At 39.5% G+C, this 27,517-nt stretch overlaps 1 protein-coding gene across 2 annotated transcripts; it reads right to left on the reverse strand.

Annotated features, from left to right (window-relative positions):
• Positions 1-1,987: 1,987 nt before the first annotated feature.
• Positions 1,988-27,465, reverse strand: LOC130924278 (uncharacterized). 2 transcript variants are annotated; one of them, XM_057850721.1, is made up of 5 exons: positions 27,375-27,410; positions 26,596-27,266; positions 20,933-20,992; positions 5,959-6,061; positions 1,988-5,883 (listed from the first exon to the last, which is right to left on the reverse strand). In XM_057850721.1, exons 2-5 carry the CDS (start codon positions 26,842-26,844, stop codon positions 5,528-5,530), a joined length of 768 nt encoding a protein of 255 aa, XP_057706704.1. In that variant the 5' UTR covers positions 26,845-27,266; positions 27,375-27,410; the 3' UTR covers positions 1,988-5,527. The 2 variants fall into 2 exon arrangements, with proteins under 2 accessions (XP_057706704.1, XP_057706706.1); XM_057850723.1 differs by lacking the exon at positions 20,933-20,992 and having other exon boundaries at positions 26,596-27,465.
• Between the last annotated feature and the right edge of the window lie 52 nt (positions 27,466-27,517).

Genomic DNA, 27,517 nt, shown 5'->3' on the forward strand with positions numbered 1-27,517 from the left:
TGAGAGCCTTCGGAAAGGGCTTCAAGGGGAACATCTTGGGAGAGGGTTTCGTGCTAGGTGGCGTCTTTGTTGTTGGACCTGACCAACAGGGAATTTTGCTGGAACACAGAGAGCTTGAGTTTGGAGATAAGGTCAACACTGAAGATGTGATTGAAGCTGTTGGAAAAATAGGGCAGGAACTTCAGCCCATGAAAAATATTACAGAGTAAGCATGGTGCTATTTTATTTAATTATTAACTTGAATCCTCAACCAAATCACTCGAGACACTCCTGCCTTTTTCTGTGCAATAAAACTTTCGTCCTTTTTCCACCTAAATCCAGCTTTAGACACAGCGAGTATGAGTCGGCCCTCTTCTCCTCAACTGATGGTGAAGCCTATGGTGGACTTGTCGAATTGTTTTCCTCCAGTCAATGGTAACGGAGATGGAACGTGTGTATTTGCAGCTGCAGCGGATCAATATTTAACAACCAACGTTGTGAATACAAATGTTGGAGCACTGGCGACACAGAAGACATTTGCGAATGTTTAAAACAGTGGCGTTGTTGTGCTGAGCTGGGAAAAACGCCGCAACGCATTGACGAGATGCGCACGTCAGGCTACGGCATAGGGTCATAAACAGAGGTGGGTAGTAATGCGTTACATGTACTCCATTACATTGAGTAACTTTTTCAGAAAAATGTACTTCTAAGAGTAGTTTATTAAGCCATGCTTTTTACTTTTACTTGAGTAAATTTGTGAAGAAAAAACACTACTCTTACTCTGCTACTTTGGGTACGTGACATGGGTCTGAAGAAAGTTTGCCCCCACTCCTCAACGCAGAATACTTTCAGATGTGAGATGGTTGAGGGGTTTCTTGCATGAACAGCCCGTTTTAGGTCACTCCACAGTATTTCAATGGGATTAAGATCTGGGCTTTGACTCTGCCATCCCAGGACCATTTCTTCCTTTTCAGTCAGTCCTTGGTGGATTTACTGGTAGGTTGTGGGTCATTGTCATGTTGCAGGGTTCAGTTTCGCTTCAGCTTCAATTTTTTTCCACAAATGATCTGACATGTTCCTCAAGCACCCTCTGATACACAATAGAATTAATGGTGGGTTCTATGATGGTGAACTTGCCAGGTCCTGATGTAGCAAAGCATCCCCAAATCATGACACTTCCACCTCCATGTTTCAGAGTTTCTTTTCCTGGAATGCTGCATTGGGTTTACGCCAAACAGGTCCTCTGTTCTGGTGTCCAAATAATTAAATTTGATAGATTTGATAATTATTATATGTGGCGGAAAACACTCAGGTGACTTGAAGTTCCGCTCTGAGACCCCCAATTTGGCACAATTTCAAAATTGTCCGATATGGATGTGTGATACATTATTGGAAAGCTTAAAATCTCAATTTTCTGGGGGAAGAAAAATTTTGGACAAGAGGGCTTTTTTTTAAATATGATTTTTAAACTGCAAAACCCTATATGGAGGTGAGAGCACGTGAGAGCAGAATTACAGACGCCATGACTTTAACAAGATATTATCGCGTACTTACCTCGTTTCGATCCAAAAACTCCATGTCGCATGCATCACTGAGTGTCAAGACACAGCTGTGAATGGCCACAGCTGGATTTTTGGGGGGTTTTATGGGTGAAACATGGTAAATATAACAAGGGTCCCTATGCAGAAATTGCATAAATCAAGGAGTGTTCGAGATTTTCTTTTTCATATATTTACCCTTTTAAACGTCCCCCCCCCCCCCCCCCATTTTTCTTTGTTTGGATTGATTATTTGTTATCTAACATATCGGGGAAAATGCGACAGTAACAAGAAAAAATACAATTCAGCGTTAGTTATGAGGTAGATATCCATGACTTTTTTACAGACGCCATTTTTTTCATTGTGACTAATTTGTTTAAAAGTTTAAAATATGCAAGTGAATAATTATTTTTTTTTAAACAAAATATTTGACATCAATTAATGATTCTAAGCTAAAAATGACATTTTGAATAATAAATATAATTACTTGTTTTCATGGCTGGATTGAAACAAAAACGGTTGCGCGATGTCTGTAAACGGTGGTTTCCAGGGTAAAACGGGCAAATTAAAAATAGTTCGGGGGCTTAATGCGCCATGAATCTGCTATGGCAGCATATAGACATATTGTTCTATCAAACACAAGTTCTTTTGGCTTCAAATACAGCAGTTTATTTTAAAGAGGGGTGCAAGAGCAGAAACTGCTTTTTCAGCCTTGTGTGTGTTTTCCGCCATAATTTGATTTAAAATTGATTCATCTGTTCAAAAAACATTATTCCAGAAGTCCTGGTCTTTGTCTACATTCACTCTGGCAAACTTTTGGCCTTCATGTTCTTCTTGGAGAGCAAAGGTTTCCCCCTTGCACACCTCTTAACTGAAGGTTAAACTTGTGAAGTCTCTGATTGTAGAGGCATGCACTGTCATCATCAACAGTAGCAAGAGCCTGCTGTAGGTCCCGTGATGACATTTTAGGGTTTTTGGAGACTTCTTGTAGCACCTTGGGGTCTGCTCTCAGGGAGAACTTGCTTGAACGGCCAGACCTGGGCATGTTGGCAGTTGTTTTGAATGTCCTCCACTTGTAGACTTTTATGCGGACAGTAGAATGGCTGATTTTATATCCTTTTCAGATCTTTTGAAATCCCTTACCAGCCTCATAAGCGTCTACAATCTTCTTTCTGACGGCCTCAGACAGTTCCTTTGATCTCACCATGGTGTTTTCTCTCACTTCAACAGTCAGGGGCACACCAAACTGAACAGGAGGTTTAAATAAGGCAAGCCTCCTTAAACATCGGTGATGTTCTAATCATGTGCACCTGATGTGATACCCCTGTGTGCAAGGGCGTAGGTTTGGTCTTAATATTGGTAGGGACGCTATAACAGCATGTACACTTTTTGCTGAGGATGGGACATTAATAAGACCAAACATATTTGGTGAATGGGGGTCATGGCTACATTTCTCACCAATATGAACCAAATTAATTCATAGGCTAAATGATTATTGCAAAATAAATGTATTGACATATACCAACTTTCACATTGAAAATTTATAACATCTTAATCTGATAATTTTTATTAAATATATTCAGATAATTTTCTCCATCATTTTTGAGTGTTAAAGGCTAGTTAACAGATTAGTGCGTCAGATTCTTCCACTTGCTTTAAGTAAATATTACTATTTGTTCGTATTGAGCCTGTACGTCTAAAAGTTGGTGATTTTTCACCTAAATCAAGAAAAAAAATTCTTTCAAATAATGTTTTGAACAATAGTCTTAAATTAAGAACATTTCTGACAAGTTTTTCTTTTAAGATTAAATATACAAACGTTTTGAATAAAACAAGTCTGTTAAGCTTATTTTCAGCTGGCTGTTTTTCTTTCAAGAAACCTAAGTGAGTAAAATCGACTTGAAGCACTGTAGCAGTAGCAAAATTAGTGGAGTGTTCCCCACCTCCACAACATTGACGTCTTTTTACATTACTTAAAGTGGCTGCTGCTAGTGGGAAAAAACTAATATCCCTCATCTTTGAAGGGGCGGGGGAGGCGGCATGGTGTGTTTCTGTCGGGCTGTGAATGCGTGTGTGTTTGTGTGGGGGGGTCAAGTCATCAGCCAATCAAACGTGCATTTGAGGGGAAAAAAATGGACTGGCCCATTCAGCGAGTGAAAAGGGGTCAGTGTAAGTCTGAACATCATGAAAGTACTCTAATTCACTTAATAATGGTAGGTTCAATTCTACCCTTACAACATATAGGAAGACAATCTAAATGACCTATATAACTGAAGTCATTACATAATGCATATAAGGTTGCTTGAAAGTTGGTGGGGATAATTTGGGCATCCTGAAAACTTGGTAGTGTCATGTCCCTACCATCCCTATGCTACGCCCTTGCCTGTGTGTGATTTTAGCCATTTTAAAAGGGATTGAATGTGGGGGTGTGTTAACTTAAATAGAAATTGTATTAATCTAACATTTTTTTCCCCAGTTTTGTTTAGTTCTATTACTTGGATCTCCCAAAATTGTTAAAATATTCAATATCCATATGACCAAATATGTCAGAAAACACAGGCTTCCATTACTGGTGTCAACAATAATCGATGCGGCGATGCATCCCCATGCGGGCCATGGACGATGCGATTCGATGCGGGCAACAAGCCGAATCGATTCAGCACATATTAAAATATATAAGTCCGTTCAAAAATCTTCCGGTGATGCAATGGATTTGGTTTCCCCATTTGTATTATTCTCCTCATGTTTACCTGTAGAGGGAGCTACTGTACAAGCAATGCAGGGGGGACGAGGAACCCAAATCTGCTTCCTCATGGGAGTAACGTCACAGACATGCGCAATTGCGCAGTGGCAATCGAGAAAGCAGAGAGATAAGACATAACAACAATGGCTGAAGCGGAGAAAGAGGGAGCGTGAAAGATTATTGACGCACCAGAGACATTGAAAGCAGGCATATGGAGACATTTTGGCTTCTATGAGGTTGGTGGGAAACTTGACCAAACTTATGCGGTGTGTAAAATGAAAGGCTGCTACTGTGTGTAAAAAAAAAAAGAAAAAGAAAGCCCTTGTCTCATTCAAAGCACTAATTAAATGCTGTGATGTTTTTTTTTTTTTTTTTTAATATATATTACTATTTTCATTTGACTACAACCAGGAATGACACAAGAGCCTATAAAAAGTTGTTTAATGTCTGACCGCTTGTGTTGCCTCATGATTCACGAAAAATATGCTTTGCTTTAGCATTTTAATGCATCCCAGGCTTTAATGCATCGTGATGCACTGCCGAATCGAACCGAATCGAATCGTGGCCCTCTGAATTGAATCGAATCGAATCGTGGCCCTCCGAATTGTAATCGAATCGAATCGTGAGGGCAGTGCCGATGCACACCTCTAGCTTCCATAGGGTGTCCCCTAATTCTTTCACATGACTGTAGATAAGTTTGTGCTGAGAGAAAAAAAACAGTTCTTAGACAAAAAAAAAAAAATCAAAAATGTAAGCAGTTACAATGTTATTATTACTAGTAGACGTTCAATTTGGACGTCTATGGCCATCAGTAAAGGCCAATGCCAGGCAATGAGGTTAATTGTGGGGCATTTCAGGTCATTTCATGTTGAATGTTGGCATTTTGAGGCATTTATGAGTCACTACCTGTTGATTTTGGGTTACTGAGAACAAAGTGACTCAAGAATGTCCCTAAATGAATAGGAAGTGACTTGAACTCAACAGGAAGTAACCCGTTAATGCTCTCAAATGAACAGGAAGTGACCTGCAAATCCCCACGAAAGACTTGCTGTGAAACTAGTCTGGCCCACATAAGATCTAAATATTATAGCCTTTTATTTATGATATCGAACACAAAAAGGTGACTCATTGTAAGGAGTTTGGAGAGGAAAAAAGATACACTTACTCTATAATTCCTGATTAAAAATCCACTTTATTGCCCGTGATACTTTGAACACACCAACCAATCAGATCACTTTCACCTTTTTGTCCAATATTTCCTGATGAGTTATTTGGATTTTCTCTTTTCCACTGCCCTAACTCGTCCCTCCAGGCTCTTGAGGCGATGCTCCAGCGCGCCGTTGCGGTCTGAGCCGGAGGTGAGCAGGCTCAACAAAATGTATCCCAGCACCAGGGCGCCCAGGCGCACGGCCGTGATATCGGCGCTGGCGCTGCCGTCGCTCACGATCATGGCGAAGAGCCACAGCACCACCGCCATCTTCACCAACCAGAAGACGTGGCGCAGCGTCTTGATAGCCAAACGCAGGAGGAGGGTTAGAACCCAATAGCCGATGAAGGCCAGGATCCCCCACTGGGCCACCGCGGTCACGCCCTCTGGGGTGAAGCGCGGAAACATGATGGCAGCTGGAACGAGAGAATACGAGAATGAAAAGTCACGACTGTTACTTGTCATTTCAATAGCGGTGCACGAGCACCCACCGTCAAATCCCGTGACCCTGAGGATCTCCGTGACGTACACGGCGATGACATTGAGGCCGCTGGCGACTCCTTCGGCAAGAAAGCGGATCACAGTCCCCAGGACCTGTATCGGTTCAGAGAGAATTGGTTTTAGCTCGCGATCGTGACAACTCATTCTGAACTACAACCCCTAGCAAAAAGTATGGAATCACCAGTCAACAGCACCAAACCAAAGTTCCAGCATCATCACCTTGTCAAGAGTCAAGAATCTGCATTGTTTGGTGCTGTTCCAGTGAGATTTACAAAGATGACTGCCTGAAGAAAACCTCAAAATTCCCTCAGTCCTTGATGATATGGGGCTGCATGTCAGGCAAAGGCATTGGGAAGATGGCTGTGGTTAAATCTTCAATAAATGCACATTGAAATTTTAGACCGCTTTCTTATCCCTTCAATTGAAAATATGTTTGTCGTTTTCCAAGATGACAATGCATCATGCCACAGAGCTAAAACTTTTAAAGCATTCTTTGGAGAAAGACTCATCCAGTCAATGTCATGGCCTGCAACCCCGATCTCAACCCTACTGAAAACCTGTGGTGGAAATTGGAAGGATGATCTGGCAACTGCAACCAAAGAGAGTTGGCACCAAATTGATGAAGAATACTCATCAAGGCCATGCCTCAAAGACTGTCATAAAAGCCAGTGGTGCTGCTGCTAAGTACTAGTGATGTGTTTTGATTCTTATTTCTTTGTTTGTTTCTCATGATTCCATATTTTTTTCCTCAGAATGGAGTGATTCCATATATATTTCCCTGGACTTGCTCTATAGAATTAACACTTACTGACCACCACAATGTTTTTTATTCATTTCTTTTAGTGTTTCTGAATGCTAAAGAGTTGCACTTTTGAAGTAATTCATTATTTTTTAAGCTTTTTATCTGAGTATGTTCTACATGATAAAATGTCTGAGTGAGTGCTCGTCCGAGACTGGTGATTCCATACTTTTTGCTAGGGGTTGTAGTAGTGATGGTAAGACGAAGCCTCGTGAGACATTGAACGACTAGAGCAGCGGTACTTAACTGGGGTTCGGTCAGTAAGCCTCAGGGGTTTGGTGAAGGTGAAGAAAAACAGCCCTAATTTTTACGCTGAATAAATCTAGGCAAAGTGGTGTTGTTAAAAATGCCAGGTTTGCATGTTACGTGTTTTAGATCCCCCTGGTGGTGAGTTGCAGTTTGTCGTTTTTCTGATCAGGTATATTTTGGCCACCTAACGAAAGTTAAGACCCACGTTAACAATAGAAAGAGAAAATAAAAGCATTGTTGAGGAAGAGTAAGTTTTTGGTCTCATTAATTCTGGACGGGCATCATTATAGTTCTAACCGGACTATCTGCAGTGGTATCCAACCTTCACACCAGCCAAGCTATATATTACAGGTGTTTTAGACCAGGTTCTGGACTGGGTTGCCCGGAATTAACAGGTTTTATTCCATTTCTTTCAACTGCTAGCCCTCATCTAATGGGAGAGATCTCGGTGGAAGGTTGACTGGCACTTGGTATTAGGAATTACTACTTTGGTTCTGGTCCCCATTAACCGCAAAAAAACAAGGGATCATTGTTTTTCATGCGGTACAAGGGGAACAAGAGTGCAAGAATGAATTAAATAAAATGGAAATAAATGTTGAAATAAACAAAAATATATTGGAATAAATAAATGTTGAAATAAATAAAAATGTAAAATGAAAATGCTCTCCTGTTCAAAATTTTTCTTCCACCAAAAGATTTTAAGCTTTCCAATGATGTATCACAAATGCATATAGGACAATTTTGAAATGTGGCGAAATTAGGAGTCTCAGAGCAGAACTTCAAGTCACCCGAGTGCTCTATGCCATTTGTAATTAAGTTTACAGCTACAGTTTGTGGAGTTATATGTGAGCGATTTGCAATGCGAATTGTAAATACATTAGCATTCGAAGCATTTAAGGTAGCAGACTTTTGTCAGGCAAATTAGGCACTTAATCTACTATATTTACGCATTGATCAGACTAGATGGATGTACCAATGGCGTACCGCACGCAGGCTATTTTTAGACCGTGACGTCGCATCATAAAGCGGAAGTAAAGCCGAAGTGGGACATTATAGACCCGCCCTCGCATAGACCCAACGTAAAAAGTGCTACTTTTCTCCGGTAATCTTTCAAAAACGAACATGCCAATCACGCAATGCTTTTTTGGAACTTGTAGAAACGACTCTAGACATTATGACACATGAAGATGTTTTCTTCATACGTTTCCGGAAACCAAAAACTCGAGAGGAAAAAATGTGAAGACCGAATCAACTTGCGCGGACTTTAACACCAGCTCGGTCAATCCATTCACGTTTCATATGCAGTAAACATTATGTTGGGTTGGCATGGTCTTTCAGAGGACAAAGAGGTAAGCCATTTTTATACTTTTACCTTAGTTTTTTTAGCGTAACGTTGTGACGTACTGCTTCTGTCTGACATTGAATGACCTGAAAAGAATTACAATGATATCTGACTGCCACTGTTACCGTTTCTGTTATATATATTAAAAAAACACTTTAGTAAGGGGGAAGTGTAAATAAATTATCGGATTAAGATGTGTTATCAATGAAAAAATTAAAAGTGTTCGTTGGCTGTCACTGAGTAGCATTTGCGATCGCTACACAAAGCTAACTAAATTACCCCCAAGAACGGTAAGAGACGTAGGACAACCAGAGGATATATAAGAAAGACAGGGCTGATGGTAAAGGATAGCTTGTTGAAACAGGAGAATGTCATTGTCAGTCGCGTCGATAAAAAAGCTAAAGCTATGCTTAGGTCGGCTCGTTTTTTCCCCCTCTTTTTCAGCCTTCGACACTAAAGCCATCTCTTTAACTGAACATTTTTATGTTCTTCCACATCTTTGCCAGTGAATTTAGCACCAGGCACATCATTTTCGGAGAGAATTGGTAGGTTTAACTCTGTAAACATCTCCTTCGTACACGATTTCCATTCATTTCCCATTAGGGACAAACGGCACTTAGCAAAAGTAGCTAATGTCATGAATATTAATGAGCGGAAGTGACGTGTTGCTTGCGGTACGCCATTGTATTTTGTCAAATGTTTCATTGTTAAAATGCATGTCGTTTTGAAAATAAGTGTACATATCTGTGTTAAAGCTTTCCAAATTGTCAAAAGGGAAGGAAGTAAAATACTTCAAAAATTCACTATTTCCTTGATTGTAAACTCAAACAAGTCAATTCCAACTCCATTTGTATTGAACCCTTTTTTGTGCACAAATTGTAATTATTAATATTTTTATATTTCACTCATTGGCTGCATTTGACTGTGCTAGACGTCCAATCCATTTTGACTGGCAGGGACTAATGAACAAAGGGCACTGAAAGATGGCCCCTAGGTAGTGTAGCTCAGAGACCCACCCACCAAATGACAATATATGTTTTTAAAACATTGTCTATTTTGTAAATATTGTATTTTCATTACTCACATGATGTACATTCATCACTGTTTATGGTTCACCTGAATCGAGTGATTAAATAATAATGTTGCATTAAAGTCCTATTTAACGTGCATTTTACCTGACATTGTATAGCTAATATGTTTAATAATAGATTTTTCTTATGTACAAGTAGTCCCCAAGTTACCACGTGCTCAACTTACGCGATTTCGACTTAACGACGCCGGCGTCTCGTCCGCCATTTTGTCTCAAGTCGTTTTAAGTCGCATGAACAGTACCTTATTTTACCTCACACATCTTATTTTTTGCTTTACTTTATTAATATGACGTGTTCTGTCCTCACTAAACGTAAAGTTGTTCTGCTTTACAGATGTCAAACAAGGCAATTGTGCTTTTTGAAGCTTTTGACTTCTTCACTTTTGACCATTTGAAAACAGTTGGTTTTCAAATGTCCATCTAGTCTGATCAATATGTAAATTTAGATTAAATTAAGCCTAACTTGCCCAACAGAAGTCCGCTAGCTTAAATGCTACGAATGCTAATGTATTTACAATTCTCATAGCAAATCGCTCACATGTAACTCCATAAACTGCATAATGTAAACTTAATTACAAATGCATACACAAACATATTAGCTGAAACATCCTACAGCCTTATGTGGGCCAAACCAGAGCACAGCTGCCCTTTATCAATGTCAGACGTCTTAGTCTGCTTCTGCCATTCAAGGCCACAGTCCAGTCAGACCAAACGCTGCCACCAGAGGGCAGTGTATCCATCATTAAACAAAATACAATACTTTTGGACTTTTTTGCTAGTTATTTTGGCGATACTTGAAGAGTTAATTCAGATTTACGCAGGAATTCGGTTTACATCACCAGCGTAGGAATGAAACTCGTTCGTAACCCGGGGACTACCTGTATTGAAAGGTACTTGGTCTTAAAATACATTTGTACCCCACCCCAACAGAGTATCCTCCCCCGCATAGAAAATTGGCGTCCCTGCCACTAGACGGCGCCCTAGGCTACTGAATATATCTATATATATATAGCTCACCTATGCTAGGTCTGGCATTGGTACACGGCCAGTCCTCCTAGTTTAGTTGGACTAAAATTGTGTCAGTGGAATGCTATGAAAAAAATACTTTAGAATGTTAATTGCGGTCATAAGAGGAGTGTATTTTTGTTTTTCATTTTTATTCATGCATCTTTGGATCAATCACTGGATTATCGTATTTTCCACACTATAAACCGCATCAGAATACATGGTGTACCTTCTATGAATGGCCTATTTGAAAACTGTTTTCACATATAGGGCGCAGTGGTAGTAGTTGTTGGGGTTGCATTATGCATCCACTAGATGAAGCTGCGTTAAAGGGAATGTCATGCCATGATTAACAACCGTAATTTTCGGAATGTAAGACGCTACTTTTTCCCCCTCTCATTTTGAATCCTGCGGTTTATAGTCCAGTGCGGCTTATTTGTTGATTTATTTGGGTTAATAGGCAACAGTTTATTTGACGGCGGCATCAAGAGACTGCCATAAGACCATCATATCTATGGCATGACACCATCATTAGCATTAATGAATGCTTATGACAGATGACATTAAGTATCATCCGGCAAATTATGTCAGGAACTCCATTTATGTCCAGCTCGGATCTTTTACATACATTCAAAAGTGAGATTATTTGCCCGATGGCACAAAATGACATCTGTCATAAGCCTTTAGGAATGCTCGTGGCAGTGTCATGTCATAATTATGATGGTCTTATGACAGTTTTATGCCGCCACTATCAAACAAAGTGTTACCAGATACTGTAGCTAACAATTAATGAAACAACTAGGACAGTAACACAAAAAATATTTCGCATAGAATATGAATTTTTATTGTCATTTAAATCTGTAGCGCTTCAATGCATGCTAGGAGGCTTGCTGGATGACAACAGTGCTGACAGCAGGTGGCAGCATAGGTTGACTGTCTCCCACAAGGGCGCAAAGATGGTCAAATGAAGCTTCTTGAAACAATGAATCTTTGCAGCCAATTGGTTCAAAGCTTTATCTTGGTTCATTTGGTCTTATAACAGTCTTATGATGCCGCTGTCAAGTAAAGTATTACCAGATACCGTAGCTAGCAATTAATGAAACAACTAGAACAGTAACTGAAACAATATTTAGCATAGAATATACATTTTGATTGTCATTTAAATCTGTAGCGCTGCAATGCATGCTAGGAGGCATGTTTGATGACAACAGTGCTCACGGCAGGTGGCAGCAGAAGTTGACTATCTTCCCCCAAGGGAGCAGTGATGGCCAAATGAAGCTTTTTGCAGTAATGAAGCTTTGCAGCCAATTGGTTCAAAGCTTTATGGTAGTTCATTTGTTCTTATGATGCAGCTGTCAAATAAAGTTTTACCTGTTAATATTTTAAGGTGTAAATATCTCTTAGTCCAGTGTGGCATATCTATGAACAAATGGCGTTTTCGTGTCAGATTTGGTGGGTGGCGGCTTATAGTAAAAAATTACTGAACCGTATTTTTTGGACTATAAGTCAATAAGTTCCCCCCCCCCCCCCCCCCAAATATAGTTTGGCAGAGGGTGCATCTTATACTATGGAGTGACTAATGTGTGAAATTCTTAAAACATTATTACATCATTGTAGCTTGTTAGCATGTTCTTTATGCTATAGTTATCTGGATAACTCTTAATAGCTATGTTACGTTATCATGCCGGCCACATTCGTATTTTTGTTGTTCATGCATCATGTAACATTATCATACTGTACACCTATTCAGCCTGTTGTTCTCTTTTGTATTTTTTATTTTAAATTGCCTTTCAAGATGACATGTCTGTTCTTGGTGCTGGATTCCCTCAAATAAATTTCCCCCCAAAAATGCGACTTATAGTCCCGTGCGAGTTATATACCGTATTGGCCCGAATATAAGACTGTGCTTTTTGCATTGAAATAAGCCTGAAAAAGAGGGGGTCGTCTTATATTTGCGGTCTAGACAGTGTGACGCTAGATGGCGCCAGATTTCATTCTGTCATGATAGATTTCAGCTGCTCTCATTTTATTACAATGTTTTTCCCTTATTCAGATTTGTTTCAAAACTACAGTTACAGTTAGACTTCACTTTGATGGTTAATGCAGTTATTGCAATTTTGTGGTTTTATCACGATATATTGGTTTATTTACATTTCAAAAACCAGAAGCCAATCATTTACGAACGTGACTGCACTTTAGTTAACATATTTAAATCTTCAGATATTAAGATTTCAATGAGGCAAAAATAACATGCTTTTTCTCTCAAATATATTGTTATAATCGTTTGTTTCGGATGTACTGCAATTATTTTCTGTATGAAAATTAATTTGGTGTTCAAAAAGTCTTTTTTCAAACTTGAGTCTTGAAAAAGAGGGGGTCGTCTTATAATCAGGGCCGTCTTATATTCGGGCCAATACGGGTATGCGTTTTTCCTTTTTATTGCCTTTTTTTTGGCTGGTGCGTCTTATACTTAGTTGTGACTTGTAGTCCAAAAATACGGTAATATAGATCCATATATAAGGAATATCAGATTATAAGGCGCACTAGGGTAAACTATCCGAACTAAAGGCTTTTAGGTGCAGCTTAATAGTGTAGAAAATATGGTAATTTATGCAAAAAATATCAAATACTAATTATTAGTATTATATGTAGTAAGTTTATATATATATATTTTTTTAAATGAGTAAGAGTAGCAGTCCCTTGCCCAATTAAGGTTAAATGTCTTCAGTGTCCACTTTTTAATAGTTGGTAAATGGTGTTATACTTGTATAACGCCTTTCAAGGCTCTCAAAGCGCTTTACACTACATCGCCATTCACCTACTGGTGACGCAGCATCAGGAGCAACGTGGGGTTCTGTATCTTGCTCAAGGATACTTAGACGACTTCATCAAGGCGGAGAATCGAACCCACAACCTTTGGATGGGGGACAACTACCCCACCACTGAGACACGCCACCTTACTGTAGTGACCACTGTTCCCTGAAAGTGTTAAAAGTATCATGCAGTTTATAAGTCACACTGACCCTTATCTATAATAAACATGGACTGCACTCTCTGACTGCCATTGTTTTTGTTTACTCCCAGCAAGATAGTCTTGTCTGATATTATCATCCTCCGATTTAATCAAACCAGATATTTCAATTTGCGTATGTAAGACTTTGGAGGAGCATTCAGCAATAGCTCTTGAACAGTTCTTATTATAATGTCAAGTGGGCCTCAGTTTTTAACTGCTAAATGCTTTTAAACAACGAAGACATGAGTCGATTTGAGCCAACAGCTGTGTGAGTGAAAACAGCTGCCTTGATCTATTCCTGTACCCGCCAAACACTCACACACTGTCACTCTCACACACACGTAGGTGGCATTGGTCAAGGTTAAGGCTAAGGCTAGCCCTGATCTTCATCTCCTGCATGACACACTGGCTCAAGAAATCAACTCAAATAATCTTAATCTGATAAAATGTATACGTTTTTCAGTTCGAGCCCCCCCCCCCCCCCCCCAAAAAAAGAAATGTGCACGAAGCTATACAAACTTCGACAACCTCCGGGAAGTTGGTTTGTGCTGTAAAAAAATGTTGTTTGTGCAGCTAGGTATAATTTCGAGTGATGACGTAACAGCCCCCCATTTATCGCAAAATGGACCTGAAATGGTGCCATTCGTTTGTTCTACGTTTGTGCTGCTATCTTTTAATAGATATTAAGTTATTAATTTCGAGTGATGAAGTCAATCGCAGCCCGTCTGTCGCGGCTGATGAAACGTACCAACACTCTCAATAACGGGGCCATTTTGCAGTCATCACTCGAAATGAATATCCCAATGTCTCAAAACTGATAGTGGCACAAATGAATCGTTTTACAGCACAAACTTTTTGAAGTACAGTGGGGCAAATAAGTATCTAGTCAACCACCAATCTTGCAAGTTCTCCTACTTGAAAAGGTTAGAGAGGCCTGTAATTGTCAACATGGGTAAACCTCAACCATGAGAGAAAAAAAACAAGAAAATCACATTGTTTGATTTTTAAAGAATTTATTTGCAAATCATGGAAAACAAGTATTTGGTCAATACCAAAAGTTCATCTCAATACTTTGTTATGTACCCTTTGTTGGCAATAACAGAGGCCAAACGTTTTCTGTAACTCTTCGCTTCGTGTAAAGAAATCAACAGTGGGAGCAATTATTAGAAAATGGAAGACATACAAGACCACTGATAATCTCCCTCGATCTGGGCCTCCATGCAAGATCTCACCCTGTGGCGTCAAAATGATAAGAACGGTGAGCAAAAATCCCAGAACCACACGAGGGGATCTAGTGAATGACCTACAGAGAGTTGGGACCACAGTAACAAAGGCTACTATCAGTAACACAATGTGCCGCTAGGGGCTCAAATCCTGCACTGCCAGACGTGTCCCCCCTGCTAAAGCCAGTACACGTCCAGGCCCATCTGCGGTTCGCTAGAGAGCATTTGGATGAACCAAAAGAGGACTGGGAGAATGTGTTATGGTCAGATGAAACCAAAATAGAACTTTTTGGTAGAAACACAGGTTCTCGTGTTTGAAGGAGAAAGAATACTCAATTGCATCTGAAGAACTGTGAAGCATGGGGGTGGAAACATCATGCTTTGGGGCTGTTTTTCAGCAAAGGGACCAGGACGACTGATCTGTGTAAAGGAAAGAATGAATGGGGCCATGTATCGAGAGATTTTGAGTGAAAATCTCCTTCCATCAGCAAGGGAATTGAATATGAGACATAGCTGGGTCTTTCAGCATGACAATGATCCCAAACACACAACCAGGGCAACAAAGGAGTTGCTTCATAAGAAGCATTTCAAGGTCCTGGAGTGGCCTAGCCGGTCTCCGGATCTCAACCCCATAGAAAATCTGTGGAGGGAGTTGAAAGTCCGTGTTGCACAACGCCAGCTCCAAAACATCACTACTCTCGAGGAGATCTGCATGGAGGAATGGGCCAAAATACCAGCAACAGTGTGTGAAAAGCTTGTGAAGAGTTACAGAAAACGTTTGGCCTCCGTCATTGCCAACAAAGGGTACATAACTAAGTATTAAGATGAACTTTTGGTATTGACCAAATACTTATTTTCCACCATGATTTGCAAATAAATTCTTTAAAAATCAAACAATATGATTTTCTGTTTTTTTTTTTTTTTCTCCACATTCTGTCTCTCATGGTTGAGGTTTACCCATGTTGACAACTACAGGCCTTTCTAATATTTTCAAGAGGGAGAACTTGCACAATTAGTGGACTAAATACTTATTTACCCCACTGTATGTTTATTTTATATTATCAAATCAGGAAATGTTCATTTTGCTCTAGCCATAGGCTGACGTATATGAAACACTGAGTATTTATTTTTGCACTCTTTTAAGGGATACTTTATTTGCACTTTTTGTGTCAGCCAATATAAAAATTAGGGCTGTCAAACAATTAAAAATTTTAAGCGAGTTAATCACAGCTTAAAAATTAATTAATTGTAATTAATTGCAATTCAAACCATCTCTAAAGTATGCCATATTTTTTCTGTAAATTATTGTTGGAATGGAAAGATAAGACACAATACAGATGTATACATTCAACATACTGTACATAAGTACTGTATTTGTTTATTATAACAATAAATCCAAAGATTGCATTAACATGATTAACATTCTTTTCGTTAAAGGGATCCATGGATAGAAAGACTTGTAGTTCTTAAAAGATAAATGTTAGTACAATTTATAGTAATTTTATATTAAAACCCCTCTTAATGACTTCGTTTTAATAACATTTGTAAAATTTTCAATCAAAAAATAAACTAGTAGCTCACGATTGTCGCCGTATTTTGCGGTCGAAAATAGCGGCCGATGTATGTAAAGTAAACTTCCCTCATTTTTAGTTTCGTTCTCCGCGTTTGTCAGCTAATTTTAGAAACCTTTTGAGAAGATGGCAAAAAGAAAAAAAAGGCGAGGAGTATCGTACTTTTCACCAGGAATGGACAGAAGAATTTGCCTTTGTGGAGAGAGCAGGTTCTGCGTTGTGCATGATACGCAATGATAAAATTGCATCTATGAAAAGGTCATATATAAAGCGGCACTTAAGCACCCACCATACTACATTTGCATCAAAATATCCTGCGGGGGACAACAGGAAGAAAGCATGTCAAGAGCTACTATCAAGAGTGCAAGCTAGTCAGCAGCAACTCCGTGTTTGGACCCAACAAGGTGATTGAAATTCGGCTAGCTTTGCTGGCGCTTTAGCAATTGTGAGAAACAGAAAGCCATTCACAGATGGGGCATATGCCAAAGCATTCATACTTGATGTTGCCAATGAACTTTTTGACAACTTTTTGGATAAAGACAAGATAATTAAACGGATAATAGACATGCCTCTGTCAGCAAGAACTGTTCACGATCGTACAATCATGGTCTTGAATCAAATTGAGGCAACGCAAGTGAAGGACATGAATGCGGCTCAGTTTTTTTTTTCTCTCTCGCTTTGGATGAGTCAACAGACGTAAGCAATTTATCCCAGTTCAGCGTGATTGCAAGGTATGTTGTCGGTGACACACTACATGGGGAAAGTCTTGCAGTTTTGGCTATGCAAGGAACAAAAGGGGAGGATTTATTCAAGTCCTTCACAGAGAAAACACTAAAGAAAAAAAATCTACCGATGGATAAACTTGTTTCGGTGTTCATGGTGAGTAGTGGGGAAAAACAGGATTCGCGGCGGTTCTTCGCGAAGAAGCTTAACCCCACCACGTAGCAACCAGATTACAAAGCCATCAGCAAAACCATGCAGCACCAGAAGTCACATTAATGGAATGAAATACTCATCATTGATTAGCAACAGCCATAGACATCATCACTATTGACGTGTCACTTTGTGTCATTCTTTGCGCGACGCATTATCAGAGAGGGCCGAGCTTCATTTAGTAATATCTGAAGACGGCACACACTCATGTCGGATTTAAGCTCTAATTTATTAAGATTGGATTTACCTACGAAAGCTGTACCGCATAAAAAAAGGATGGGATGTCTCAGGAGTGATTTGTTCGAGGATTCAAGGTAAATATTATATTTTCGTACCATGCATGCTTGATTGAAGCATTTATTTGCAGGAATTTTCTTCTTTGTTTACACATTGAGGCGGCTAATTTTCGTAACTGACTAGCCTCATAGCTTACTTTTAACCAAGAATCGAGACTGTTTTACGTCCATATCTATAAAGAATTCGGGGATTTACGCATTTATTCACAAGAATTTTCACCACAAAAGCTTTGTTTATGCCAGACGGCCGCTAGCCTCATTCGCTAACATAGTAGCATTTAAGCCTGAACGATATATCGTTTAAACATCGCCATCGCGATGTGCGTGTGCGCAATAGTCCCATCGCAAGCACGTGCGATAGTTTTTCTTTTTTTTTATCCACATACGCCTCACTTTCTGGTCTGCGCACAGCCTCCTACCCTCCCTCTCCCAGCCTTTTGATCCTCTCAGTCACTGCGGCACAACAATGGCTTTGATCTGGCCAAAGAAGCAGACTTCACACGGGCATCTGTCAATCATCGTTTAACTTGTTAAACAGTTGTAAGGAAGCCGCGCTGGAATGAATGTGTGTACTGTGGGGACGTTGGAGACATTTAAATGCCAGAAGTGATCATGAGGAGTTTGAAAGTTCTACATGTCACTTCAAAGGTCACAGCTAAAGTAGATAAACAGAAGCATTTAATAAAGCCAAGCATTTATCTGCTACAGTACTTTATTCTTGTTCAAAAATGATTTGGTTGGACAGTTATGTTTAAAACTTATCATAATTATGAAATTTGAAGTGCTTAAGAACCATTTATTTATATACATTTTTTAAATCACTTTGGGGGGGGAGTTGGGGGGGGAGTGAGAAAAAAACATGTCTTATACATGGTTACCCAAAAAAAAAGTTTACATTGCCATAATACAACTTAAATGCCATGTTTATTCAGCTTAGAATTAGAATTGAATCACAAATTATACATTATTGTAAAGAACATGTACAGTACACTCTATTCTTCAATGTGTCCTCCCTTAAGTGTCACAACAGCCTCCAGGCGCCTGCGGAACGCTTCTTTATGTAGGATGCTGTCATCTTTTCCCAAGATCTAACAATGGACCTCTCCAAGGCTGCCACAGAAGTTTGTGGCTTCTTACAGGCACTGTCCTCCACAGTTGCCCATATGCTATAATCAGGGGATTGAGATCTGGACTCTGGGGTGGCCACATATCACCTTGTCAATCAACTTTTTGGTCCGCACAGATCGGCACTTCCAGACCCAGGTTTTCGTGAGGCTGTTCCAATATCTTTCAGCTTCTTTTTAACTTTGTAGACTGCACATCTGGATATTCTCAGATTTGCTGCAATCTCAGTAGGTGTCAGACCGGCACGCAGCAATTCAGGTACAGCTAAAGTTTTCTTCATTTTCAGCAGAAGCACAGGAATTGTAGAGACGAGAGATTACCAGCTGCACTGAGTGACCTTAATGAATCACTTAAGCATGACAACCTATTTAGATATGTTTCAATGGCTTTTAAACAAGCAGTCAACTGAGTGTAAACTTTTTTTTGGGTCAACCTGTATGTATCTCTTTCCAATGCTAAATCTGAATAAATACATTGGGCACAAAAAACACACACAAAAAAAAAAAAATTAAATGGGGGGTGGGCTACTTCGCGGTTTTTCACTTATCGCGGTGGGTTCTGGTCCCCATTAACCGCGAAAAACAAGGGATGACTGTACACTGTGGTGATCTAAAGTCTTTCCAAACAGCTATTTAAGTCATCTTGTGAAAATATCTTGAAAAAAATATATATAATTTTTTTTTTAATATCGCAATATATTATCGCAAACCCCAAAAAAATCGCAGCAATAGTTTTTCCCAATATCGTTCAGGCCTAGTAGCATTGTACTTCGTCAATATACGTAAAATAAAAGCTAACTGCACAGTTTTTTTCCTTTTAACCAAGAATCGAGACTGTTTTACGTCCATATCTATGAAGAATTCGGGGATTGAAGCATTTATTCACAATCATTTTCGCCAGCAAAAGCTCCTGTTATGCCAAGCGGTCGCTCGTCTCATTAACTAACAGTACATGGTGTATAATGATAAAGGGCTATTCTATTCCATAATAAGTTGTGGTTGTATATAAAATTTATTAATAATCTATTTACATATTATTTATAATTCATTCCGCATGTTTTCCTTAAGTAATGAATTTCTGATGATAAATTGAGTGATTTATTAGCTGTTGAAAACTTAAGCTTAAATTAAAAAAAAAAGTTCAGAAACATATATGTTAAATATTGCTATTGATTCTGAAAATATAGGTGATTATCTCTGCATTTGGTGATTTTTGGGCATTTAGTAAAATCTGAGACTTTCATAGCCATTTCAAATTCTGTTATTCTTATATAGAAAATAATTAATCGGGATTTTATAAGGGAACGACTTTGAATTTTTTGATGCCGCTGCTCATGGAGACTCATATATGGCTAAGGTAGGTGCCCGTTTTGGTTTTAGGTCGGTAGCAGCTTTGGTGTTGTAAATATTTGAATTTTAAGTTTTTTAAAATAGCCCCCTTACGAATCGGCCCTGTTTCCCGTGTCATGTCAATAGGTTATGAAGTCTATGCAGGAGCATAACGATGTCATTAAAAAAATTCTGAGACTTATTGTACTTTAAAAAATGTTGAAATTACATTCAAACGCAAACATTACTTGTATTTTTAGTGTTAAACGTATTGTATGGCTCTCACGGAATTACATTTAAAAATATGTAGTGTTCATGGCTCTCTCAGCCAAAAAGGTTCGTGACCCCTGCATTAGATTCATATTTTTGCACCGTAAAAAATAAGTGTTATTCATGTTACTCAAGCAAACTGTTCTTTTTGTGATTACTGGGATCAATAACTGACACGTTGACTTGGGCCAGTGGTTTTGATAGTGGGGCCAGTGGATTTCAAAATCTAACTTCCCTTATTTTCTACCCCTGCAGGATCAAGGTCACATGTGGGAAAAGTATGACTAAAGTCAGCAGTTATGAGTCAGCTCTGTCTGCACCACAGAACTGAAATAATGCTTCAAGTTACAATAAGGAATGACTTTATACATGGTTCAATCAATCCTTGGTCAAGTCAAAATCAAGCTGAACTGCATTTACCATGCAGCATATTTAAAGTGTAACTTTGAAAGGTCTAAAACCACACCTCACCTTTTAAAGGCAACAAATTAATCAGAAAGAGCACTCATTTCCCTGCTGACTTGACACAAGGTGCCAACCGCATACATAATAGGGTTAGGGAAATAGAAGGAGATAGATTAAAGTTCTATTCCGGTTTCAGATCCAACTATTTCCGTGGCCTGCTGCGCGCTTACAGATGAATGGCGCAGCGGCGCACACGCAATCCCATGGCATGCTCAACTTAAAGCTAGTAGTAAAACATCCCAGGAGGGTTCTTACCATAGCCACTGAATTGACGTTCTCCTGCCCAAGCAGTGACTCTAGAGACAAGAGTGCACTCTGGGGATAGAGTGAGTATATGAAGAGGAGATGATAAAGAGAAATGAAGTGGTGAGATAAACAAGCAAGGGGGAGGGTGAGAAGACAGTCGATGTACAGGACACATGAAAGGGTGAAAGGTCTGATTAGTGGTCAGTTACACGATCAAAGAAGTGGGACATCAGAGCCGGCCCGAGCTTTTATCCAAATACTGTACTTGCTTGCCACTAAATGCAGTTCGTGTGTTCACTGATACTTTTTTTTTTTTTTTTTTTTTTAAAGCACGTAGATTATGGAAGGCAATTCAAAAACAGCTTCAAATTTACAATGAAGACCTGAGACTTAAAGGGAACCTCGGACTTAAAGACTTGAAGCCTCTAATAAGCCACAATTGTTCTCTTTGACTAAAATATGTGATTAGAAACATTATTGCCATTGATTTAAAAATCTCTAATATTTAGTATGTTTTGACTTACAGAGGGCGCCATGTTTTACACGCTGGGGGTGATGACGCGGTTGGGTTGGACTGTGAGAATAGCTGTGCTCGCTAGCAAGCGAAGCTAGTAGAGGTGGGAATCTTTGGGCACCTAACGATTCGATTACGATTCAGAGGCTCCGATTCGATTAATGATATTACCCAAACCCCCGCTGCTTTTAATGTTTTGTACATTAGTTCCAAAATTGTTCAAAAATCAGGCGTTTAAACCAAACTAATATTTTAGTATCAAGTTAACAGTTAAAAACAGTAAATAAAATATTCAAGCCCCCATTCTGTATCAGCAGCTTTAAACTACATTCAATTAATTTAATGACGTGAATCAACCGTTAAAGTTGTAAAAATTGCTCCCGTTTTTCCCTAATTTCCCTTCTGTCTACTTTCGACATGGCAAAGTTTTAAAACTGTTTCCTCATTTAAAGATAGATAGATTCAAGTCAAGATTTTGCTGATTTAGAAGTTTTTTTTTAGATAAAATGTTAATTGGGTTCGCTACAACAGAGCCTTCTAGACAAGTCTACTGCTTTAAGATGGTGGCTGTTTACAACGTGGCAACTACTAAACGGCAAGTCTGTCATTTCGCATCTAGTTCTCTTTACATGTTCTAACTCCACCGTCGTCTGTCATTTCGTATCTAGTTCTACATATTTGTGATTAAAGATGTCCCGATCGATCGGACGTCATTTTCAAAGTATCGGAATCGGCAAAAAAATATCGGACATGCCTTTTTTAAATATATATATATATTTTATTTAAATCGTTTTCTTTTTGTATTTAACGCTACAGACAAAATGTCTTACGCTCATCCAGAGTCTTTAGTTTTGGCTTAAAGTAGGGCTATCAAATTTATCGCGTTAACGGAGGTAATTAATTTTTTAAAAAATTAATCACGTTAAAATATTTAACGCATTTAACGCATGCGCTAAACGACCCACTCACGCATTGTCGCGTTCAATCTATAATGGCGCCGATTTACCTATATATAGAGCTAAAAGGCAGCGTAAAATGAGTAGAGTGAATTTTGGCAGTCTTTGGTGCCTTTTTTTAATTGGCTAAAGCCTTAAAATCCCTCTCTCAACAATTAGAAATATCGTGGAAAGCAATGTGGGAAAGAAAGGTAGTAGTTGATCTTTTTCTTTACACCCTATGTTATTTCCCAACGCAGAGATGATATATCAATTGGTGCCACTACGCACAGTCATGGTTGCACTTCCTATCATGCATTTAGGCAGAACAGTTAAATGGCTACAGTATCATTTACTGAAAGCTCAACAAATACACTAGATGGCAATATTTAGTCAAAATATACAAAGTCACATTTATCCTTTAAGAATTACAAGTCTTTCTATCCGTGGATCCCTCTCACAGAAAGAATGTTAATAATGTAAATGCCATCTTGAGGATTTATTGTCATAACAAACCAATACAGTACTTATGTACTGTATGTTGAATGTATATATTCGTCCGAGTTTTATTTATTTTTTTCTTAATGCATTGCCAAAATGTATATGATCGGGAAAAATTATCGGGAATGATTGGAATTGAATTAGGAGCAAAAAAAAAAAAAAAAAAAAAGCAATCGGATCGGGAAATATCGGGATCGGCAGATACTCAAACTAAAACGATCGGGATCGGATCAGGAGCAAAAAAACATGATCGGAACAACCCTATTTGTGATATCTACCATAGCCATATGTAGCCGTACAGTGTATCTCAAAAGTGAGTACACACCTCTCATTTCTGCAGATATTTAAGTATATCTTTTCATGGGACAATACTGACAAAATGACACTTTGACACAATGAAAAGTAGTCTGTGCAGCTTATATAATAGAGTTAATTTATTTTCCCCTCAAAATAACAGAAAATATAGCCATTAATATCTAAACCCCTGGCAACAATAGTGACTACACCCCTTAGAAACTACGTACATCCCTAAATGTCCAAATTGAGTACTATTTGTCATTTTCCCTCCAAAATGTCATGTGACACGTTACAGGAGTGCTGTCAGCACTGCTGCAGAGATTGAAGAGGTGAGGGGTCAGCCTGTTAATGCTCAGACCATACGCCGCACTCTACATCAAATTGGTGTGTTAAGTTAGGGTTTTGCTGTTTAAATGTTTTTTTAAATGCCCTCCTTTTCAAATTTTTCCTCCCCCAGAAAATGAAGATTTTAAGCTTTCCAATGATGTATCACACATGCATATCGGACAATTTTCAAAGTTGCCAAATTGAGGGTCTCAGGTCGCGTGAAGAAAAATTTTGAACAAGAGGGCTTTTTAAAAAAAAATATAAGTTTTTTAAACAGCAAAACCCTATCTGGAGGTGAGAGCACGCGAGAAAAGAATTACAGACGCCATGACTTTAACGAGATATTATCACGTACTTACCTTGTTTTGATCCAAAAACAGGTCAATTAATTAATTAGATTACTCGCTACTGAAAGAAAAAAAAAAAAACGCTATTATCCTCTAACGCCGGCCCGCTACAAAAGGTCATAGGGAAAACGCAGAGTGGATTTTCAGTGATGTGGGCGTTCTCTATGTGAACAAGTGGAATGGACTGGATAACGAAGCACTGATGGGGCTCTCCACCTACCGAAACTGACAGATTTATGATCATATTTAAGTTAATAATGATGTTATATGATTATTGATTGAAACTAGTATTCTGGCACCTTCATTGTGAATATGTCAGTTTTTTAGTCTTTTTTTTTTTTTAATTAAACAACACCATATTATTTAGGGGGGCTTGACAATATTTTAGCGGGGCTGAACCCCTCCTAAAACAGGCCTAACGACGCCACTGTTATGAAGCAAAAAAAAAAATAATAATAATAATTGCACATCCTGTGATAGGACCAAGCCTGTCGACCGGGGGTGGGCAACCGGGTATGTTGTCCCGGACCTCAGCACCATAGGGGCCCCTGAATGACCCTTCATTTATTTTACTATACATTCACATATTTCTTTTTTATTTAAATCATTGTCTCATTAAATATTATGTTTTACTCAATATAAAAACTTTAAGATATTAAATATTTTTGCACAATGCCCCCCACCGTCTCAGCAGAGAATGGTTTGACCCCGCTCTGGCGCACTCAAGTCTACACTACTTACCTGCCCTGAAGCGGGAAATTAAAATCTGTCATTGCTATAAACTCTAAACATGGCGAGTTGTCATTTATTGGGTGCGCAGAAAAGAAAAGGAAAAAGAACAAAGATGAAGATCATAGAGTTGCACGAGAAAAAATGATGAAGTGTTTAAAAGGGGGGACAAGAAGCCAGAGAATTAGGGCTAGAGTCGGCTGTGGATGTCGGTGATGTCACTAAGTGAACAAAAGCAGACGTTTACATTCACCGTTACATCACCGTGACCAAAGCCCGATACGAGTGTAACCAGCTGCTTGTAGCCTATTGAGCTGCGGTATGACAAGACATGCTTTCTTTGGAGTGTACTTCTATAGCGCATTTATCTACAATGTTACAATGTCCAAAGCGCTTTACATTAGCACACATTTACCCTTTCACGCACACATTCACACACCAAAGGTGCTGCTGCCATGCAAGGTGCTGCCAACCCATTGGGTGCAAATTAGGGTTCAGTGCCTTGCCCAAGGGCACTTGGACAGTGGGCAGTCATAACTGGGAATCGAACCGTTGACCCTTCGGTCCCAGGTAAACTCGAGCTACCAACTGCGCCGCTGCTCGCATTGAGCCGTGGAGAGAGAAGGTGATGGGAGATTAGGAATATATGTTAGTCTGTGGGGAGCAAGTGCGTGAGGCTGAACAGACTCTGGTCCGGCGGCTTGGTTTATCTTGGATTTTCAATCCACTGTGTATTATAGCAAACGCTACTACGAATCCATCACCGAAACAGCACAATTGAGCAGCAGTGGGACAGCAAATTCTTGAGATTCCAGAAAATGATCACTGAAAGCATTAAATCGACATGCACAAAACTGTCAAAAATACAAAAACGACTTTCCAGAGTCACCTGTAAAATATATATACTGCAACATTTGAGGAGGACCTGGCATCACTATATCTGCTTAATGCCATCTATGGCATGGGTCTACAAAGTATGTTGATCTCTGCACAGTGCTACACATTTTCTTGTCTTGTCAGTGTCTGTAGCTGGAGGAGAGCGAGCCTTCAGTAAAATGAAAATAATAAAAAACTAGCTTTGCTCCACCATATCACAGGGCAGACTTAACAACCTAGCCATACTCACCATTCATCGTGAGCTTGCTCAAAAACTGGATTTCACTGATGTTATAAATGACTTTGCTGTCAAACAAATCTAGGCACATCACTGTTTTAGGGCTTGATAACCCCAGGGATGTGGCGGGGGCAGGATGTTTAGTTATACTGTTTTGTTGCCTAGCAGGCAGGCATAGCACTCTCAGTTGTATTGTATTGTTGCCTATATGGGACAACAGATGGAAATTGTTTATATTGTGTCACATTACATTACGGTCAGTTAAATTTAACTCTCCATCTCAAATAATGTGAAAATTTACACTGTCATTGCGTGCTAAGCATTAAAAAAAAAAGTACTGCGTATGTTGTCGTGACAAGCCGGTGGCAGGGGTGGGGTGGGGTCTATAATGGTCTCTTGTCCCGGGGCCTCTGCAAGTCTGTTGACAGCCCTGGCTAAGAGACCCAGTGTTGTGTACCGAAGTCCAGTTGTTATTGTTTTATTCTTTTTTGTTTGTTTTTAATATATTGCTGTGTTGTGTTGTTGTGAATTTGGACGTTGAGTCTGTTGATAAATCTATCTATTTAAAATGGCGGACGTGACTCCGGCGTCGTAAAGTCGAAATCACGTAGGTCGAATACGTCGGAACCCGGGGACTAACTGTACATAGTTTAATGCGCCATTTCTGACGTTTTATGATGGATTAATGCTTGAAAAAAATGTGCTCGCTCGCCAGTGCCCCAATATTGTATTAAGTCTAGTGACGCCCCTGAACGGTTAAAAAAAAAAAAAAAAAAAAAGTCGGAATTTTTCTTAGGCCGGCTCTGTGCCACATGATAGAGTTAGGAAAGAACAGAATTCATTCAAAACCCAAAGTAGTAATCACACAAAGACGCGCGCACACTTGCAGATTCATTTGATCATTTTACCTCTGCAGCTGATCGGACGGCACCGATTCCCATCAGCGACTCCACGTACCGGTGGAGCTCCTGGCTGCTTCTCTGGAGCACCCCGCGGAAGCTTTCTTTTCCGGCCGACGACGACGACGACGACGACTCCGACTCCTGCTGGGCCTTCTCGGCTTCGGCATGGACGGCGGCTAAAGCCACCAACAGCAGCAGCAACAGCACACAATACGGCCGCAGAGAGTGGAGCGTGGCAGCCGCACAGGATGTCATCCTCGGGAGGTTGTCGAGCGCAAAAATGAAGTTATAAAAATTAAAAGATGCAGAGCCGGTCGAGCAGGATGCGTGACTCAAGTCGAAACGGACTGAGGCGAACGAATTTAAAAAAAGCGGAAAGCAATCGAGCTTACGCGGGCAGCGTTTATATCTTTAAATAATGCGTGTTAAAGAGTCAGAGTATTTAATTTTAAACTTTGGTGACGTTGCAAATTTCCAAGCTTGCTTCCAAACTCGCGCTGATTTATTTTTGGTGTCACGCAGTAAAATGACTTTCTATTTTAGTGGAATACTTACAAAAAAAAAAAAAAAAAAAGCTATGCAAGTGAGGGGGAAAACCGTGGCTTTTGAGCTAACCACGAGTCTCCTAAATCTTCTTATTTAAGCTCAAGGACAAAAACAAAGCCACGTCCTGCGGTCTTCAAAAAAAAAAAAAAAAAAAGAAAGAAAAAAACAAGAGAGAGATTAGGTTGCTAAAAAATGAAACAAGACGGCTGTTTAGGAAAAGTATTCCAAATCCTCGCTACCTCGCTGATGACGGTTAATCACACGAAACGAAGACGACGTGTGGGTTTACTTGAAGCAAAAGGATTGACGCAGAGGTGCATTCTGGGATTTGTAGTCTGTGTTGCTAATTCATTTTCCGGGTACGTATTATGACGCCATGGCG

The sequence above is a fragment of the Corythoichthys intestinalis genome, chromosome 11 (genome assembly GCF_030265065.1).
Source record: "Corythoichthys intestinalis isolate RoL2023-P3 chromosome 11, ASM3026506v1, whole genome shotgun sequence".
Taxonomy (NCBI): Eukaryota; Metazoa; Chordata; class Actinopteri; order Syngnathiformes; family Syngnathidae; genus Corythoichthys; species Corythoichthys intestinalis.